General features: G+C 40.1%; 1 protein-coding gene across 25 annotated transcripts in view; it reads right to left on the bottom strand.

Moving 5' to 3' along the window:
- Positions 1 to 8,660: 8,660 nt before the first annotated feature.
- Positions 8,661 to 16,543, bottom strand: part of LOC114702135 (sarcolemma associated protein) — a 128,245-nt gene continuing 120,362 nt past the window's right edge. For 11 of the 25 annotated variants that reach the window (XM_028882439.2, XM_028882432.2, XM_028882434.2 and 8 more), the window contains 2 exons: positions 13,525 to 13,659; positions 8,665 to 10,479 (listed from right to left, as the gene is read on the bottom strand). In XM_028882439.2, coding sequence (XP_028738272.1) covers positions 10,387 to 10,479; positions 13,525 to 13,659 — 228 coding nt within the window. In that variant the 3' untranslated portion in view covers positions 8,665 to 10,386. Of the gene's footprint in view, positions 10,480 to 11,633; positions 11,724 to 13,524; positions 13,660 to 16,543 lie in introns of all 25 variants that reach the window. The other 14 variants (XM_037208775.1, XM_037208771.1, XM_028882435.2 and 11 more) reach the window with 3 other exon arrangements.

Genomic DNA, 16,543 nt, shown 5'->3' with positions numbered 1-16,543 from the left:
CAGTGCAGGGCATTCCCAGCCCTTCTCCAGGGTTTCTGGATCTTGGGTCTTGCAGTGTTCCCTGAGCCTTGGAGGGACTGCTATAAAGGACTTGTTTAGGGCTAGCTCAGTGTTGTGTCAATCATTTCTCCCACCTGACACTTCTCCTTTCTAGCAGCCTCTGCAAGCCCTGCCTGTCCTCCAGGGCTAGCTCCAATCTGCATTAAATCAGTCATCTCCACCTGACACATTCCAATTTAGCAAATCGGTCCTGTTTCAGCCCTTAAAAGCCAAATCTTTCCTGTTTCTTAGCCTGCCTCTAAAGTCTCAATCCCTTTCAGTTTCTCAGGTTGCTCCTTGGAGATGTCACCTCATTGCTCAATGTGACTGCTCAAGCAGTTGTCTAGGAATTGTCCCCCTTGTCAATACCTCCATACAAAACTTGGGAGTCCACTGTTCTAGGCTAACCTAATGGAATCACCGCAGACTAGAGACTGGATAAGAGGGTAAGAGTAACATGTTTGATTCGGGGAGCACTTTAGCTGACACCACAGAACTACTTGAGTAGGAACCCTTTCTCACTTAGCTGCAAGCACCAGGAATACTGTCAAGGATGCCTGGGGCCCAAACAGTCAGGGCCTCTGTGTGGCTTCCCTTTGCCCACAAGGACTGCAGTGTGTGGAGAAGCAGCTGCAGACATTTGTGTTACTGTTTCAAAGATCTAGAAGGAAAGGTAAAGAAATGAAGATAACCAGTGCTTCCCTGCCTTGTGCTGGCTACTCCCTGTGGACCAACTCAACCAAGAAGCTTGGGACCAGTCTGCTCCCAGATGCCATGTGAACCTACAAGAAAAGCCTGGATGATAACACAGGAATCAGCCAGGTACTCACTGCCCCAAAGGATCAGATGTTAAATTCTGCCTTGTCTGCTTTTTATTTTTTTTTGGAATATCCGTATTTGTTATTTTCTAAAAATTGACACATAGAATTGTATATAGTTTCATGTACATGCTTGGGAAAATGTATGGGAGGATGGTTGAACCTAATTAAAATATGCATTACCTCAAAAGCTTTACATTTAAAATAACACTATATTGGAATAGGTTAGAAGCATCACTTTTAGCTTCCTGGCAGTGGTTCCTGGCAGTTAACTATCAGAACATTAAACCTCTGCCCAACTGGCTTTTTGAACAGAAACCTAGAAGCCCAAAACTTCAAGCTACTTGTGAAGCTTCCAACTTTCACTTCTGGCCAAGATGGCAAGCTTGCATGCTCTCTTAGGGTCATAAGCCAGACTAAGGTCATCCAAGCAATGGATGAAGAAAGGGGTGAGACTGATGTGCCAGGGGGATTCATGGAGTAGGGAGAGAAAAGGAGTGGTGGTGGTTATGGAAGCCCTTGTCCACAGCTCCCAGGGAAACCAGGATCTCCACCCCCAGAACCACATTCTTGTCAATAAGTATGATATCCATAGATGTGAGCATCACTGAGCCCCCTGCATTCCACAGGAATGTACAATGAACAAGCTGCATGGAGAAGTTTCACTTCAACAATACCAGGGTACCAGTGTGTGCAGGATGAAGCACACCAACAGACCAGGCTTGGTAGCATCACCACCACCACAGCTTTTATGTCAGACATGTTCAACATACCACTCTGTCCAACATACCACTCTTCTCTGATGGCTATGCAAAGCAGCCCGATGTGAGAGGGGTAAGCCACATCAGGAATTGTCATTTATGGAGAACTTCCAGGTGGGAACCAGTGATCCCAGAGGACTCCCATGAGCAGCAGATCCTTGAAGAGGACAGTTCTCATGCTGTGATCCAGCTTGAGCAGGAACTCCCCACCCAATCCTGGTAGCTGAGGTTATATGTCTTTCACTTCGGGTCAGTTGTCTTCTTCTGGGTAGAGATGTGCCATCTTTAGCTTCCCTCTCCCATTCCCAGGGAAACCATCATGGAGGAGCTGGAGGTCTCTGGCAGGTAGCCAGCACTGTGGTTCCCACTTGCTGAGTCACTTTTCCTATGCTGAGACTGTAGAGCAGAATTTGGCACCAGAATTTGGACTTCACTCCAGGGCCTGTTTGGTCAGGCCACTGACAGCACTATGCTCCGAAGCCTCTGTGCCTCTCATGTCAGATAGGTGTCCAGACTGATTGGCTGTGTGCAGATCTCCCAAGACTGAAAATTTAAAGTATAGACTGGTGATGGGTTGACCATGTCCCTTTTACCCTGAGCCAGCAAAGAGCCAAGTGTACAGGGCTGGCTGCCAGAGCAGCCCCATAGGGAGGTAAAAGCCAGAGAGAGGAGGGGACAGAAGCCAAGTAGAGCCCAGCGTAGACCCATTTGTGCCCTTTCAAAAACAAAATGTTTTAGCTAAAGCATGCCTTGCCTCACTGTTCTCCTTTGCCCATCCTAATGTCATTTTCTTTTTCCCACAATTCCAAAAGCAGCTGGTAATTATACTGTCACTATTTGTACTTCCTACATCTAAACAAGAGTGGGGCTTTAAAATTCAATATTGTTTCATCTCTATGAAGTTGATATGTATTAGCCCAATTCATTCATTTAACAAAGTTGCACGCCACTATCCAGTCATCTTGGGCTGTAAGCTTCACCATTACAAAGAATGATCAGGGAACAAAGGTGCTTGCTGGCACTTACAGGTGCACGTGCTTTTCTTCTATAACTGCAATAGTTGGCCAAAGTATCACCACACATGCCCAGCACTAATAACATGGTGTGACTGACCTCCCTAGTGCCAGACCCACCAAACCAAATACTTCCTGGTTTCCTACACTCTTTTTAATGTGAAAGTTACAAAAATAGTTTTGATAGTGTAGCTTGCATTATTCTGCATATTATAATATGCATTAAATAATTATAACATTAAATTATAATTATTTAAATTTGAATAATTTTAAATTATTAGTGTTATATTATTACAAAATTCCAATGCAATTCTGGATGACTTGGCCACCGGACCCTATTAAGATATGAACAATAAATAGGAACAAGCCTAAGGATTTATAAAAGACTATGACAGATTCTTTGCATGAATATGAGCCAGATAGTGAAACACAAGAAAATAAATCTTACATGCTAGAAAGAAAGCTTTTCCAGTGCAAGGTCAAAAGTGAATGAGTAGAGCAAAATCAAAAGGAAAAATGTTGGCTCCAGGCAAGGGTGAACGCTCCTGGCTGTCTGCTCCCCTGCCTGAAATATTATATCCTCCTCTGCCTGAGGACTATAATGATGATTAAAACAAATGCGGGGAAGATGATGTGCTGCCTTTCAGGAAAGGAGCACCTTTGTTTTCTGGGAGCAGGGATGCATGGCATAAGTTACTGGATTCTAGAAAAAAAGACAGAACAACTTTCTAAAATTAGACAGGGGCCTGATGAACCATATCAAAATTTTGTTCCTGGTCTTTTACAGGTCAGTCACATGATGGTTGATGGGGAGGCAGAAACACTTAATTGTTAAACAACTGGCATATAAGAATGCTAATGCTGCCTGCCATACTGCTATCCATCCCTGTTACAACCACCTCCGTGCTGATATTGGGCCTAAGCACACTCAAGGGTTAACTCTGGCTCTCTAAGGGCAGTCATTCAACAAGGAAGAAGGAATGAATAAGGACAAATAATCCAACTTTATGTCAAAAGTTTGTTGCTACTGCTTTAAAAAGAGCTAAAGAGCTGTTTCCTCTGGCTTTTATTAAACATAAGGATAATATTCTGCTTTCTACAAAAAAAATGCGAAAATATTTGTTTACAAAAATAAAAATTAGATAACCCTTTACATTTATATTTCTCATGAAAACAGTAAAATATCTGTTAAATACTTCAAATGACTTAACAATGGTTTCTGCTATTTTATGCCCCTGTAAAATATTTTAAAACTAACAGTGCTCCTACATACATTGCCAAATCTTTCCAAGAATTTTTCTAACAGTTTGCTATAACTCACATCACAGGCATTCCATATAAATCTCAATCTTTTGTGGAAAAAACTAATGGACAACTTAAATATTATTTAAAAATAAAGGAGGGGAGTAGGGTAGAATGACTACTCCATAATATTTTATCTTCTCTTCTATACACTTAAAATTTCTCTCAAATTTGGGCAAGGATGGCCTTACTGCTGCAGAACACTTTTGCCAGTGTTCCCGCCAAAACAATTCAGGCTCAGGGGTCTTTGGAGAGATGCTATGCCTGGCTAATTGAATGGCCCAGCTCCAGTAATTCACTGGAGCCACGGCTGCTGTGTTGGTGATTTTTCCTCAAGCTTCTGAAAAGCCAGTGTGGAAACCTGACTTACTCACCCTATGGAAAATGGACAAAGAGGTTCCAAAGTGTCTACAGAGGCTACACATGAAAAAAAGATACTGGAATGATAGGGTTGTCATACCAAAAGAACAGAATGTTCCTACAAGAATTGACTCGCATGAAGGGATTAGTGACTGAGGGAAAAGAATTCATGAACTCTCAGGGGAAGGGTAGACTACAGAATTGTTACTTTTGCTATCTTGTCTCTGGAATGCACGTCTTACTGCTGAGACATATTGGGCTTATGTACCTCATCCTCCTGCGTTTCATTTTGTTAACTGGGAAGAAAATAACATTCCTCTTTATGTCAATGACCCTGACATCTTGGGTGTCCCCACTGCTCATCATATTGTTCCCCAAGCAAAAATGGTCACATGACAATTTAAGTATTAATGTTCAAGCCTCGCATGATAAAATATTAACTATTCAACATTCAAAGTTAGATAAACTACCCTCCTCCAAAGCTCTTATTTCAACCTTATTGAAGACATTGCAGACATGTTATGGGAATTCCCACACAATTAAAAACTGATGGGGGAGGGGGCTGTAGAGATGGCTCTGCAGTTAAGAGCACTGGCTGGTCTTCTGGAGGTCCTGAGTTCAATTCCCAGCAACCACCTAGTGGCTCACAACCATCTATAGTGGAATCTGATGTCCTCTGCAGGCATAAAGTTGTACATGCAGATAAAGCATTCATATACATAAAACAAATAAAACTGGTATTGGTCCAGCTTTTACTAGTAGGACTTTTGAAGAATTCTGTTATGAATAACAAATTCAACACATCACTGGAATCCCTTATAAGAAGAAACGTTAAAAAAAAAAAAAAAGGGTGGGGTGGGGTGGAAAAACACTCCTGGAGATGCTCTTGCTAATAAGCTTGCCTTAATTTTTAAACATTTGCCCCAGTGGGAATGTATTCCTCAAGCTTCCCACCATTTTCAGGATGCTCTGCCCTACATGCAGCCATTGTCCTATCCCATACAGTATAAAGAACTAGACCACTGGGTACCAGGATGAAAATTTTCAAATAAGTTGCCTGGAACTTCTGGACAATGAATAGCAAAATGGGTTGCTGATGCCTTGAGGAATGGATCCTCTTTCCTGAGGGCAAAGCATTATGCACAGTGCTTTTGCATCTAGCATTGCACTTATCATGTGTCTTTTATGATTTTTTTTAGAATGTAGATGACTCCAAACAAGAGTAAATACCCTAAGATTTTAAAAAATGAAGAAGGGAGAGATGTCGGGACATGGTCAAAAGAATGATGTATGGTGGACAATGTCTTGGGGAACTGAGAGAAGCTCCAGGAAAAAAGGTAGAGACTTTTTTTTACACCAGGTGCATTGATGGGTGATGTCACTCTGTGTGCTGTGAATGTGCTACTCTGATTGGCTGACAAATAAAATGCTGATTGGCCAGTAGCCAGGCAGGAAGTATAGGTGGGATAAGCAGACAAGGAGAATTCTGGGAAGAGGAAGTCTGAGTGAGGAGACACCAGCCTGCCATTTAGGGAGCAGCATGTAATAATACACAGGTAAAGCCATGGAACACGTGGCAACATATAGATTAACAGAAATGGGCTGAGTTTATGTGTAAGAGCTAGACAGTGGTAAGCCTGAGCTAATGACCGAGCAGTTATAAATAATATTAAGCCTCTGTGTGATTATTTTATAAAAGGCTGTGGGACTATGGGTAAAAGATTTGTCCCAGGGCTGGAGAGATGGCTCAGAGGTTGAGAACACTGGGTGTTCTTCCAGAGGTCCTGAGTTCAATTCCCAACACTCATATAGTGGCTCACAACCATCTGTAATGAGATGTGACTCCCTCTTCTGGCCTGCAGGGACACATGCAGACAGAACACTGTATATGTAATAAATAAATAAATCTTTTAAAAAAAAAAAAAAAAAAAAAAAGATTTGTCCCAACTGTGGGTCAGGCAGGACAGAGAAAATCTTCCAGCTACAGTGAATTTTGCTCCCAGGCTTGTACTTGGATGTGATTTTTGTGCCTCCTTACACTCAATACATAAGACACGTTTATTCTTGTTGGATGTCAGGACACAGCTATAGACCCAATCTGTTCATGGTACCCTGAGTCTGGATACAGCCTTCTGCCTTCGCTTTGTGCTTTCCCAGATACAATCTATAGTGCCTGTCTGGCAATTGTGTTTAAACTGGTCTGTCCTGAGAAAGTTCTGGGAAAGGGCTGCTCTGTTAATATTTAGTATATGCTTACTGGTGTTTATTTACATGTTTTTCTGGTCCTATACTTCTGATGGTATTTTTCTGAACTCAAACAACCTTCTTTATATCACTGCTTTCTTTTTTACATCTGTGTATAAAAGTACACTGAGCCAGGCATAGTGCACACACCTTTAATCCCAGCACTCAGGAAGCAGAGGCAAAGGCAAAGGCAGGCAGATCTCTGTGAGTTCAAGGACAGCTTGGTCTACAAAGAGAGTTCTAGGACAGCCAGTGCTACACAGAGAAACCCTGTCTTCAAACAAACAAACAAACAAACAAACAAACAAACAAGAACACTGAAGCTAAAGTAAGGTTGTCTATAACATTAGACTATAGTCTGCCCCATTCTTTCAGGTCCTCAGATCCCAGGTCCAGCAGACAAGATCTGCACAGGTAAACAAAAGTTGACAATACCTTTCATGCATAGTGTATAATCTTTAGTGTGGCACTAACAACTGTTTTTAGCTTATGACCTATTCTTGGATCTTTTGATCATTTATCTTAGAAAATTTCCACACTAACCATTGCCTTTTGATCATTTATCTTACAAAACTTCCACCCTAACCATTGCAAAACAAATTTCTGGAAGTACATTTTTGGAGCAAGCCTGTATTTTTACCTCAGTTGATCTGTATGCAGATCTCTATCCTTTTGAAAGCAGACGTCACAGCCACTGGAAGAAGCGAAAACTCATAGTGGGGTGATGTGACCTAGGAGAAAGACATCTTGTCCAAAGAGAAAAAATAGCCCCAGGGTCAAACTGTTCTGTTCCCAGGCTCAGTGAACTGCAAGGAAGGTGCAATGGCAGGAAGGACACAACACCTGTTCTAGTCACTCAAACTGGGTCACACCTGAAACCATATCTATTATTTTAAATGAGACTAAGCTAACTGCTCTTCATTGGCCCTTGTAACCTGCCAGCTTGCCCCAGCCTCCCCAGCAACAAAAGCTGAATAAAAGAATGCAGAGCGAGCGCTTCAGTAGGTCCACACTCCTCCTGAGCAGAATGCTGCCTTGACCACAATCAAGTTTGAGCCTCACCATCAGAGGAGGCTTAGGATTCTCCTTGTGGTGCTGAGTGACGACGACGATCTCAGGCTATCCCAGGGGAGGGGAGTTGAGGCAAGTCTGATGACTAAAGAGTGAAAAATAGACTATTTTTTAGTCGCAAATCTGAGTTCATAGAGAGTGTGACTCAAAGTTGGAATTAGAAATAACACATTCCACAGCAGCAATTGGCTCACTGCTAAGCCAAGCACACCATTCTACAGAGACCACGGTAAAGGGAACAGTGCTGTCTCGGGTTTCTATCAATCTCTTTAAAATTAGATATACTATTTCACCTAAAACTTTACCATTTGCAATACATTTTCATTATGACATTCCATAAACACATCACTTGAATGGCACTACTTTTATACGTTAGCTCTTTAATATCTATGCCACCACCAAAAATATAGACATTTTTCTTCTTAGTTTCTAGATGATGAACTGGAAACTTCCAGAAAATAATGTGATTTGCTCCTGATTAACAAAGATGATGAGACTTAGAAGTAAGAGCCAATACAGGTGTTTGTCATGTTAGTTTTGTTTTGATTTTGTTGTTGTCGATTTTTTGAGACAAAGTCTTACTTTGCAGTCTGGGGTGGCCTTAACCTAGCACACAATTTCTAACTGCTGTGCTTAGACTTCAATGAGTATTACTACCTTGTAACACTCCTGCTCTGTTTAACCATGAGCAAACGGAAGAAAAAAAACTGGAGGTACTGCTTATGAACAGGCTCACTTACATTCTTGAGGAAAAACTGGAAATAACTACAAAATCCCATTTATTTGATGTGAGTAAAGGAAACATTGACACTAGGCCTTACAATTGATGACATTAGCCTGGCAGGCGAGTCACATTTAAACAATGACCATATTAAAAGGAGAAAAGGTACAACAGTAAGTTAGGTAAAACTTGGGAGGAAACTGCTCTGATTTCTTTTAAACCCTGACGAACATCTCACATATGCTTAACACCAAGTCACTTCAAGCAAAGGCTAAGGACACCCGAATGGTAGAGCCAGCACTAAGAACTCCAATGATATACAACTCAAACGTGCATAGGGAGATTAAAGTTATTTTATTAAATCATGCACATCACGTGTGTTAGTGCAAATAGTTTAATCTGTACTCCAGAAATTCTATGGTACGTTTTATCTTTACAAAATAGATTTCAAACAATTATTTACTTTAAAAAAGGTAATTTTGAAGTTATGCATTTCGGAACAGTATTTGCAATAACTATATACAAGAGGTACTGGGTACCACTGGCATATTAGCATTCTGTGGTGGAGTGGCTCCTGCAACAGAGAATGGTAAAATGAACTATATGACAGCATTTTCTACAAGTCATTTGTGGCTAATTCCTCCATAAATCTAGTGATTCTCCTGACAACAATCCCAAATAGCTTAAAATTCAACTTTTAAAGTAAAAACAATGATGCCAAACATCACAAGGCAAATGATACCCTAAACTCCTATCTCAATATCCGGCTAGATCCAGGTATTCTCAGAGAACATTCAAGCCAATTCACCGACGTTCCCTCCCAGTCTTCACTGACTGAAGAAAATTGAACTATGTGATACTTTAGGATACTGACATCACTATGGTGCTGTACAAAACCATAGCTAAACTTTAACCTCTGTGTTTTAAATGTATAATGTCAAGCAGTGCTTAGGTGTGTCACTGTGCATGGAACACTACCAATCTTGGGCATAGTGCTACTAATTAACAGGCTGTCCCAATTAACAATAAAAAGAAATGACCATTTGTTTACCCAAGCAAGAAATCTTGGTAGGTAACATCAGTTCACCTTGAATGTGAATTAGCTCCACATCATAACCAAATTAAGTCAATAAAAGCTTATCTAAACAGATATAATTCTTCCTTCAATTAAACATGCTTGGAGGAACAGATGACAGAAAAAAAAAATCATGCTTTCTAAACTGCTGTATATGAGAAGGTAACTTGGCTTTTAAAGAAAACATTTCTTAAATACATGAGGTTTAGTAAGTTACATTCCAATTCACTCAACAGTTTGGTTGATTGCACTGAAATTATGCAATTATGTTTTTGCTCCCAGAAATATTTCAGTTTGCTCAAGAAAATACAATCTCTCATGAAAGTTTTTCTAAGCTGATGTCCTTCACATCTTTAAGTCACATTAAGGCTGAACAAACATGTATATATTCTCCCAATTATCATTATAACAGAATATTTTCCAAATGCATTTTTCCTTTAAAAAAAAAAAACCCACACAAATAATTGTCTAAGTCTTGTTCCCAATAGCTCAGTGGTTTTATAACAAGTAAAAATGGAGTAAATATGTAAAAAAAATATATATATATGTGTGTGTATATATATTCAAACTGATAGGCACTGAGCACACAGGGCCTCTCTTCCCATGTATGTATTGGTTGTTCGGTTTGAGTAGTTATTGAATCAGAAAAATGAATTATGTGGCCATCAGAATTCAGAGTAAAATATCTATAAATTTATGGTATAAATAATTTGGTGCACTAAGAAGCCTACTTTAGGCCACCATAATATTCAGAATCTCAACATACTAATTTAAAAATTACATGAAAAACCGAATAAATTCACAACTTTATATCCTCTCTATAGACAGATATATTTTTATATAAGTTAAAGCAATGACCCTCCAGCTCTTTCTTGCACTTTGCTGATTTAAGAGGTAAAAAGGAAGAAAATGGTTCTGCTTGTCCCCAGCCTGAGTGATGCCGGCTTCTAGAGGGAGGGCGGCGTACAGACTCAAGACATTGTCACGGAGCAGCTCTGGCCAGACCCGGCACATACAGCACGATGGCTGTCACCGCAACCAGGGCGGCCAGCATGGGCATCCAGGGCCAGGGTTTCTGTGTGGAAAGAAACCAAGAGTCAATATCACACTTTCCCCGTCTCTTTCCATATCTATTTAACCCCTTGGTGAACTGAGTCCCATGGATAAAAGACCATCAGAAAACTCTGCGCTTGCATTAATAAGGTAAGTGTAGAAAGAAAGGAAATGAGGGAGAACCACACCAGCAGGACCATTATGTGAAGCCTGAACAGCCCAGGAAAGTTCTGGACAGCTTCCAACTTTGTTACTTCTAAATACAGTTCTAGGCTGTGCCTGCCACACACATTTACTGTGTGCCTGCAGTACAATTCTGCTGAACAGTTTATAAAAACAAGAGTTCTAAGATGGGGTAGATGAATGGTGGAGGCTTGATCCAAAAAAAGACACAAATCAGATGAGGTTTGGGAGGACAGTGGCACTAAGGCCCTGCCCATAGGATTCCTCTGATAAGCATACTCTATTATCAGCTAAAGGTGAAGCACAGATGGGCTTCCCAGTCAGCTTTCAGAGGATTTATAAAATCCATTTACTTTGGTTGCTACCTTTATTCTTACTGGTATTCTGACAGTATTCTTGAGAAATATTCTTAATTTTCAGATCAAAGCTCAAAAAGGTTTGTTATAGAGCTTGCTTAAATCACACATGTAAATTCTCACTGGGGTTGAAATTGTGAGCCAATGGTTCATTACACTAGTCTCACTTTCTTTCGTCTTCACAGCAAACAGGCAAAGGATTAAAGGGAAAAAATTCTACACCATGGATGGGAAGGAAGAAAGAAAAGGTAACACAGCTGGCTAAAAGTTCAAAGATGCAAACTCTTCATTTCTCATTCAAATCTGATTGAGCATAACTGGGACGTGGGTGGCGCTATTGCAGAAACTCACTGCTTACTCCAGTTTGCTAGAGATAAAAACTCAGTTAAAGGAAGCATATTAACAAGAGGTTAATGTAGGGTTAATTCATGTTAGCATTACTACAAAAGAAACAAGACACAATGTTATGTGATTAGTTGATTGTTCACTAATATGACACAAATACACAGCATACTAAATGAAGGGTTTGCGTCAGGTAATAACATATCTGTGTGGGTTTGCCATGCACTCCATTACAAATATGGCACAAACAGGTGACAGTGACAAACAGACAAGGACTCAACAGTAGTGCTTGTACCTTTCTCTACCACAATGGACCGAAACACCAAAACAGGAAAGCCAGGAATAGGCCGATGAATACGGCTGGGACAGGTTGTAATATGGTGGGCTGAAGAAGGGAAGGGATATTAAAATCATTTTATGCCATGAAAACAATCAGGTAAGATGATTTAGACCCCAGGGGTGGCTGGAGAAGAAGAGGAAGACTGAGGTAACAGGAGTACACCATTCAGGTTTTGCACCAATTCAAACATTTTAAAGACATCTAACACAATCCAGAATGATGGGCTGGGACACGAATGCTAAGAAACAACTACTTCAAAAGGAGCAGCTGGAGGCAAGAGTCAATGTACTTGTCCACAAATATCCTAATGAAACTTGACAAGTTCAGACAGAGCACAGATGTCAGTTTATCAAGCAATGCTCTGTCTGACAATATATTATTTTTGTTTCACATCTGAAGTCCACTAATTAATCGATATGTTTCCATGGCAATGGATAGGGTCTATTTTGTTCTTTCATTGAAACCCATTTTCCTTCCAACTGAAATTCTTTCACTTTTGAGATGGTATTGCTTTAAAGCTCAAAAATACATGTTCTGTGACAATGTGAACTTGGTGGGTCAAGAGATGTGGCACAATGTATGATAAATGAGTAGCCAATGCCAAAGAATAACTTTCCTTTATTCTAACCATATCTGATTTTTTTAAGGGGGAAAAGAATCACTTGGAAATATAAGCCTATATGGTAAAAAAGGTAAATTCATCCTGAAGGTGAATAGTTTTATATGACTATAAATAGTAAGAGCACAGGAAAGGTCATTCTGATCATGCAAGATGTCTTTATAGGTTAATTTAGCAGGAAGTGGACTGAAATTCTATAATCAGGTATGAATTAACACAAAAGAAAAGATATCAAATCATTATGATCTGATTTTAGAAGATTTCTATATTCTATGCATTAAAAAATAAATGTAATCCACTTTTGTTTAGCATTAAGTCTTCAACCCTTCCATTTCTAAAGGGCTCCTACCTAACCTGCAATCTTTTATTGTCTAAAATCTGTAACTTTAGTAAGCAAAGGACAGCTGGACACAACTCGTGAGCATTCTGTGAAAACTGCATAACTGGATGGCCATGCAACATCGTTCATCTGTGCCTGTGCTCCAAGGTGAGCGGCCACAGGAAGCATGTGGCTCACGTCCACTGCAGTGTCCAAGCTGTGACAGAGCACAACCAACCACACTGAACAGCCATCAGTTAGGGCCCACAAAGGCAATGTTCACCACAACAAACAACACGACATGTATTTAGTATAACTTCGCCTTAAAGACCTTTCTTCCCAAGTGAGAAACAAGTGTTGTCAAACTAAATTTACAGCTGAATGTTTTCCCCATCTCTGTGCCCGTCAGTCCCCATCTCTCTCTCAAACACACATTAGGAAGTGCTATGTCAATTTACCGAATACTGATAGATGTCAAATAAGCTTTTAGGAATGCACATTACCAGTACAGAAATGAAAACTACTAAAGCCTTGCTTTCTGAAACCACCTAAGGCCAGTGTGTACCACATCTCCTAAACGGCCTCGGGTGGCATCGGCTTCATTTCCCAGTAGGAAAGAAACAAAAGGCAGCTGGTGACCTAGTGACAAAATTTCAGACTAAACTGGGCAAACCAGATAGTTCTTCCAAGTTGTTTTACTGATAGTTGTTTTCCACCAGGCATAAGTCAAAGGGGCAAATTCTTACTTAAAATGAAGGAAAGAAATCCCACAGCACAGAAGTTCCACCACAGCTATTCATCATCAACAGCTCTCTTCTCCCGTGCCCAGGCTGTTAGATTCTGAAAACCATTCTCAAGCCTCCGACATCCCGCTCAACGGAAGCTGAGCTGAGCTGGTAAACACTTACATTAGCTCCTTTCTCTCGCAGCAGCTTCAGGGTGTCTTTACACTGTTTGAGCTCATCTGTGATTGATTGCTTTTCCTGCTCAGTCACTTCAAACTTCAACTTCAGTTCTGAGAGTACAGTCTGTGTCTTTTCATACTAAAGGTAAAGAAAAAAAGAGTGTGCGGGCTGGACTTAAAATGGGTATGAAGTTATGGTTCTAGTCAGGTATATACCAGGCCCTGCTTAATAACGTTGAACACCGAAGTCAAGCCTTTGGCACTCACAGTAAGAAATCTTTAATGCTGGCTTAATCCTATGTAATGATTTTTCTTGCCCTGGTGTTAAAGTCAAAGAACGGAACATACCGTGTTGCCATCTGTTTATAATATAAAGGGTCACTTCTTCCATCAAGTGAGAAGAGGGGAAATTGGAAATTTTTCCTTTGAGCAAAAGACAAACAGGTAGAGACAAATCCTAATTAAAAGGCAGAGTTAGGTCTAAATGTATTTCCTGGTAATTAAAAGGAAGCCATGTTAGCCAAGTTATTTACTCTTGAAATAAAAGGCATTAACTTTCACTAAGTCTTCTATTACTCAGCACTAGTGGATATCATCGGTGCCCTATCAGTAAGTTTTCTAGACAAATAAGGCAGAGAAATGATTCTGACACACTCACCACAAAGACTGGGGCATTTGACACTTAAAGCCCATCAGCCCCAATTTAAAAGACTTTTTAAAATCTCTTTCTGATAGGAAAGTTTCCATAAAGGAACCAGCTATTTTCTACTCTTGAAAACGTGTGTGTGTGTGTGTGTGTGTGTGTGTGTGTGTGTGTGTGTGTAATATGTAGACATAATATGAATATATATATATGTATATATAAATAACATATGACTTTCACACAAACTATCTCTTGAAGACAGGTCAAACCAATGTGATCTACAATGTGGCTTGATCTCTTAATGGTCCCAAGAAGCTGGAATTCTAGACTGGATGCATTTCTAGATGCTGCAGCTTACTGAGGACGAGGTTCCCAAAGGGACACTGTTCTGCTGCTGGCATGCCTGTCTCCACTCCTGTGCCTCATTCTGCCATCTCTGAGTGTTTCAGAAGGAAGACAGGAAGACAAAGGCTGAATAGAGAACCAATATCCCATGAGTGTGGTCTATCAGAAAGGCTCCTCCTCCTCCTCAGCACAGCTTAGGAAAACGGAAGGTTTGTGGTTCTTCTCTACCTAAATCCCAAATTTGACAAATCTTTATAACAATGGTCCTGAAAAATGCAAGCACCTTGGAGTAGAGAGAACATCCTCAATACTCAATAAAGACAAGTTCTAAGAAAGATGAAAATGTGTAAAGACATTAGGAGAAAAGTGGGCAGGGAAGAGGTCAGGGTCAGAGGTCAGAGGTTACCAAGAAGGGGAAGGAAGATATGAAAGAAATGATTTGTTACTTAAGAACATTCCCTGAACAGCCCTGAGAAATACACTAGAAAATGAACCAAAGACTAAAATTCATGGATTTGTTTGTGACAGCTTTTTTCGGGTTGATGTGAGGGTCTGTGAACTCTCCCAGAAGGCAGAAGGCTGCTGGGAGGCTGCCAAGGAAAAGTCAGTGATTCTAGACTAGCTTTGCACCTCAGAACGCAGTCAGTTCTCAGTGATCACCCAATAGTTCCCAACAGTGCTAAAAGAGGACAAGTCAAAAGTGCTTTGTCAACCAAACTTTTCCTCTCCTTCCCCTTTCCACCATGCTTACACCATACTGCCCTCTACATCAGAACATTTAATCATCTCTCCATTTCAGGAGTGTGAAGCATGGCACAAGTGAGCAGCACAGTCACGGGATACTGCTGCTCAGCTCAAGCAGGGGAGTGCATGGGGAGGACTCTGGCCCTACAGGAAGACAGGGGAGCCAAGCACCAACCCTGAGTCAGTCTTTTCAGGGAGATGAGATGTTCAATGTTTTATGTATTCTCTGGTTGGCTGGTTGGTTTCTTGGAGACAGAGTCTATGTAGCCCAGTTGGCACCAACTTGAGACCTATCTCTCTCATCTTCCTAAGTATGCAGATTGCAAGTGTATGTCACACACTGGTTGAACTCTTAGATCATAGATATTCTCATTAAATTAAAATACATAGATGCTTTATAAAATCAAATATAAAGATGATAAACAATTCTTTTACTATTGAGAATTAATTACTTCTCACACTTTTTCTTTGGAGTTATTTATATAAAAATTACCATAGATAAAGCTTTAACCAGCAGAACAAAGGCCTTAGCTTTACACCTTGCTTAGATATCACTTCTGTTCCCTCTTGCTTTATAACTTTGAAGTAACCAGTGAGTTTAGTCTCAAGAGAGAAATACCACATAATATTACCAACACCTGTGGCTCTTTTTCACAAAAAATAACAATAATAATAATCATAATAATAATCATGTCTGGGGTTGCTCAACTTACAATAGTTTAACCTCTTACAGTACTGAAGACACATAATCAGGGTTTTTGAGCACATTAAGCATGATTCCATGAGAGAAAGAAGAGCAAAGGGAAACGTTGAAAAGAAGTAAATATGCATTACTAAAAAGTAATAATGTATTTGTAGTGTATACACAGAGATAAAAACCTCATTAAAACTTTTACTTACAGACTAGTATCCAATATGTTGACAGAAGGACAAACAGAGCAATTCACATTACAAAGGAATATGATGACTATACATCATTTCACAATGAAAAACAGTGAACAAGAAAATAGGAAAGAACATACTAACAAGCTCAGACATATTTCCAAATATGCTGCATTTAATGCAATCCAGAGACCAGCAACACTTTAGATGCTGTGACAACATGCCACGCCATTTGTGGAAACAGTTAAAGCACTTGGCACTGATTATTCAGTGACTGAAAGCAGGCAAACAAATAATGCAACAAATGGCTAACGTATTCATTAATAACATACAACAGAATCATCTTCCCACCACAAATTCTTCCCAAATATTGAAAGAATTATGGCACATGGACAGGAAGGGCACAAAG

The sequence above is a fragment of the Peromyscus leucopus genome, chromosome 9 (genome assembly GCF_004664715.2).
Source record: "Peromyscus leucopus breed LL Stock chromosome 9, UCI_PerLeu_2.1, whole genome shotgun sequence".
Lineage (NCBI taxonomy): Eukaryota > Metazoa > Chordata > Mammalia > Rodentia > Cricetidae > Peromyscus > Peromyscus leucopus.
Note: the sequence above shows the minus strand (reverse complement) of the source record. Positions and strands in the feature narration are given on the sequence as shown.